This window comes from Anarrhichthys ocellatus, unplaced genomic scaffold, assembly GCF_004355925.1.
Source record: "Anarrhichthys ocellatus isolate YVR2014 unplaced genomic scaffold, GSC_Weel_1.0 scaffold15, whole genome shotgun sequence".
NCBI classification, from domain to species: Eukaryota; Metazoa; Chordata; class Actinopteri; order Perciformes; family Anarhichadidae; genus Anarrhichthys; species Anarrhichthys ocellatus.
Window position 1 is genome coordinate 7,335,337 of NW_022280045.1, and position 3,761 is coordinate 7,339,097.

The 3,761-nt window shown below is 42.4% G+C and overlaps 1 protein-coding gene across 6 annotated transcripts in view; it reads left to right on the top strand.

The window, feature by feature from the left end:
- Nucleotides 1-3,761, top strand: part of st3gal3b (ST3 beta-galactoside alpha-2,3-sialyltransferase 3b) — a 43,690-nt gene extending 39,929 nt beyond the window's left edge. For all 6 annotated transcript variants that reach the window (XM_031854561.1, XM_031854562.1, XM_031854559.1 and 3 more), the window contains one exon: nucleotides 163-3,761. In XM_031854561.1, coding sequence (XP_031710421.1) covers nucleotides 163-252 — 90 coding nt within the window. In that variant the 3' untranslated portion in view covers nucleotides 253-3,761. The remainder of the gene's footprint in view (nucleotides 1-162) is intronic.

A 3,761-nucleotide genomic window follows, 5' to 3' on the forward strand; every position in this document is an offset into this window, starting at 1 on the left:
TAAATAAACACCCACACGTATAGACACCGGGAATAGGGAATCCTACAGGTTTCAGTGCATATAGAAATGCATTTAGAATGAGTTCTCTCGAAGTGTTCTCACAGTGATCATGGGTTATTTTTTGTGTCACCGAATTTGTTTCTTCTTCCGATTCTCCCGCAGTCATGGACCCACAACATATCCAAGGAGAAGGAGTTCCTCCGCAAGCTGGTGAAGGCCAACATCATCACAGACCTGACCAACGGCATCTGAGTTTACACCCACCCACAGTCTCCCTCTGCTTTTCCCAAAGGACTACGAAACAGGAAGCTGAGAAATGTGTCAACTCTGGGAGAAAGAACCCTTAGAATCCGGGTGGGCCTGCACACTGTCTGGGTTTTTCATATCAAAGGAGATTATTAAATAAATTTAAAAAAACAGATACAGGAGGGTTTCTGTGGAGCGATGCACACATGTGCCTTCTGAACCAAAGACTATTGCTGATTGAAGCAGGGAGTGGAGAGGGTGGACACGGGGAGGACTGGATCTGCCCGGTTCCCGTCTTATCAAGGGGACAGTCGCAGGAAAGCTCTGCAGGCCCCTCGTTTCAACACTTCAACCCCTGGAGTATCCCGTGAATGAATAGTAAAGAGTAGAAGTGACATGTTGATATACAGATGTCAGGATTTAGCTTGACTCGCTGGCTAACTTGATGAAGGCACAGAAGAAAAAGGTATTAGCAGGAGTATTAGCAGTGCCAAACGTACCTCGTACATGGGAGAGGCCGTTCCCCCTTCGCTGCCTGAATGTATTCACTTTCTTCAGTGTAAATATCAAAGGTTTTTACTGTGCTTTCTAACAAGCTGCAGCAGCCCCCCCCCACCACCCATCATTTGTCCATTCATTCATTCGCTCTTTAACAGCCTGTCCAGGGTCCAGAATTAACACTTGCCAAGCCAGTTGACGGTAGATAAATCAGCGAGGGTCACCTGTCACACACACACACACACACACCGGTGTCACTTTGAGACACTTAACAGTTAGCGATACACAGACTTCAGTTTTTGCAGTTTTCTCTGTAAAGTCTTTGTCTCTAAGGGAATTATATTAGCGGAACTATGAAGCAGGTTCTTTCTGCTTGTTAAGGCCGGCTCTACACAGAGCGGCTGTGTGTTATCCCCAATGTGTCGGCTCATATCAGGTGAGAGCTCACTGAAAAGATTATGCTTTCTAAGATGCTCGACACGAAATAGCATCGAAAGCACATATCAGGAAAATGTATATTCATTTTGGTCGGTCTAAATGACTTCAGTCATGGGACTATTTGTGTTTAGTTTACCCGCTCTGGCGGGGGAGACCAAAAGTTCAATTGGGACACCGCATTTCTCTCTTGCTCCTCTCTGCTCATCCATATCACAGTACTGACTGCATCCCTTCCTCAGCTGTGAAGCCTCCCGGCTGCTGCGTAGACGTACAGTAACGCATCCTGATGAAGGATCCCCTCCAACCTCCTGTTGCTGCAGATTTTCTTGTTTTTTTTTGTTTTTTTTGGTAAATGGTGAAATCTCGGATTGTAGAATATAAATATATATATTTTTGTTTTTAGGTCAATTTTAATTTATTTTTTACTGTTACTAAGTCCCAACGTTTCGGTCACGGGCAGGCCTGCTTTCTGTTGCAAAAGTTTGTGTTTTTTTTGTGGGGGGGGGGTTTCTCGATATCAACACTGCGTGTTTCCACAGACTGCATCATCATTTAAGTTTGTGGCAGAAGCAGTGTTCCTAACGCCAAAAAGAACCGATTCGTCAATGAATTCAGTAATAAACGTTATTAGACGGCAGCCCTACATTTCTGTGCTGTATGCAGCTTATGTTAATAATAGACACTTTCTTTAAATTGATAGAATCCATGAGGTGAGGTGGTAGTTGCTCAATCTGAAAGGTAGTACCGTGCTCATCAACCCTTTGCACTTTGCAGAGGAAGGTTCTGCCACAGGCGTTTCAGTATTTACATAGAAAGGGTTCAGTACGACACAATCAAACCTTCTGCTTCTCTGTCTGCACCCCTTCCCTAAAAAACCGATGTGGGAATGTCAAAATGTCACATCTGTTTCCTGTCATTTTATTAAACGAATGCGATAATCATCTCTATATAGTGATGGTGCATTTAAATACTGCTTTACCAAAGCAGGGTTTTGTTTTGCAGTTTTTGTCGGATGACATTTCAATGAGGTCTTCACCCATTTCCTGTTTCTACGTCTTCTTTGGAAGTGCATATTTACTGTATATTGAACACACAGGTTCACTTCCAGTGCTCTCAATCAGTAAGCTGCTGCTGGTGCATCTGTTTCATTGCTCCACGCGTTCCTGTTCTAGATTATGTTTCACAAACACCGATGGGATCGTGCAGCAGTGTGTCCTACCCAGTCCCTTAAGAACGGCTTCACAAGGTTTGAAGAGCCGGATCACTTCTTTTGGAAACTAGGCCCCGTTTGGGACTTTTGTTGAGAACAAAGGTACAAGGAAACAGCTGACCATTGCACATTGCGAGGCGCTCTCAGTGCCTTACACCTCATCACCTGAAAACTGTAGCGAGGAGTTTATCGTGAGAAAGTAACCGCAGCTGATCCAGTATGTAAGATCAGCGCCGGGTCAGGGCACATCTCATTTCTCTGATGTGGGACCAGTCCATTTCATATCTGTGCTGTGTATATATTATATACAGTCTAGGAAGACTTTGTGTGTTCTAGCCCATAAACTACATATTCAAGCCTATTTTAAATGTTGCTGCTAACAGCAGTCAGCAATTACTAAATTCACTTTTTTTTTTTTTTCTTCTTCATCCGTGGTTGCTTATCGTTTTTCTGCAACATTGCTCGTCAATACTGCTTTTTGGCAGCGTACTAAGAAATGGGCCCTCCACTGATTTGACACATGTAGTTCAGGAGTAGCACTGTGAAAACGGTTGTTTGTCGTCTGTGGCTCTTGAGTGAGCTTTCTAAAGGCTGAGAGAATGTAGGATCCAGGTTTCTTTTTTTGGGGCTTGACTCGCACTCGGGACAAAAAGTCAGGATATCTTCCTCTCTGCTGCTACGATTTTGATTTGATTTCTTTTTTTAAATCAGTCTCTTGTGAGAGCCCCATGTTTATGGAAGTGTAATGCAAAATCACTGGACCGCCTCTTTAATGCTTGAATGTTGGAGCATCCTTGAATGCAAGGAGAGTTTGAAACTGGTCCGTGCTGACTGCCGCGGGGCCATATCACTATAATAAAGATAAAGGAGGCTGCAGTAGATCATCTAGTATTATAGTGTACTGAAATCATTTGAAACCAGTGACTGCTTGAAAAACAGGAAATCAATCTAAAATCTTGTATGTTTTGGAAAATGGTAATTAATTTGGTCAAATATGTGTCGTCAGTGGGCTAAAACATTCCAAAGCACCAGTATGGTCTTTAGAGCTTTGAGACTAAGCAGACCCTCAGTTGGACTTTCTTTTTTTTTTCTCGTCTTCTTCTTCTAGGTTTTGAATTTGTGCGCATGCTGGAGGAGTTCAAAGGGATTGGACTCAAATCGCCTCTTCTTCATAACCTGTTTGTGTTAAAGCAGAATGTATTCGCTTTTGTCATTCATCATATTTATAAACATTCTTTTTTTTAAATTTTACATTCCATCATCACGAGGAAGTCATAGCGATCAAAAGTGTTACTGTTTTGATTTTTTTTTTTTTTTCTATACAGTTATAAATGGCTTTCTGCAACTCAATAAATACGTTTGTAATGAA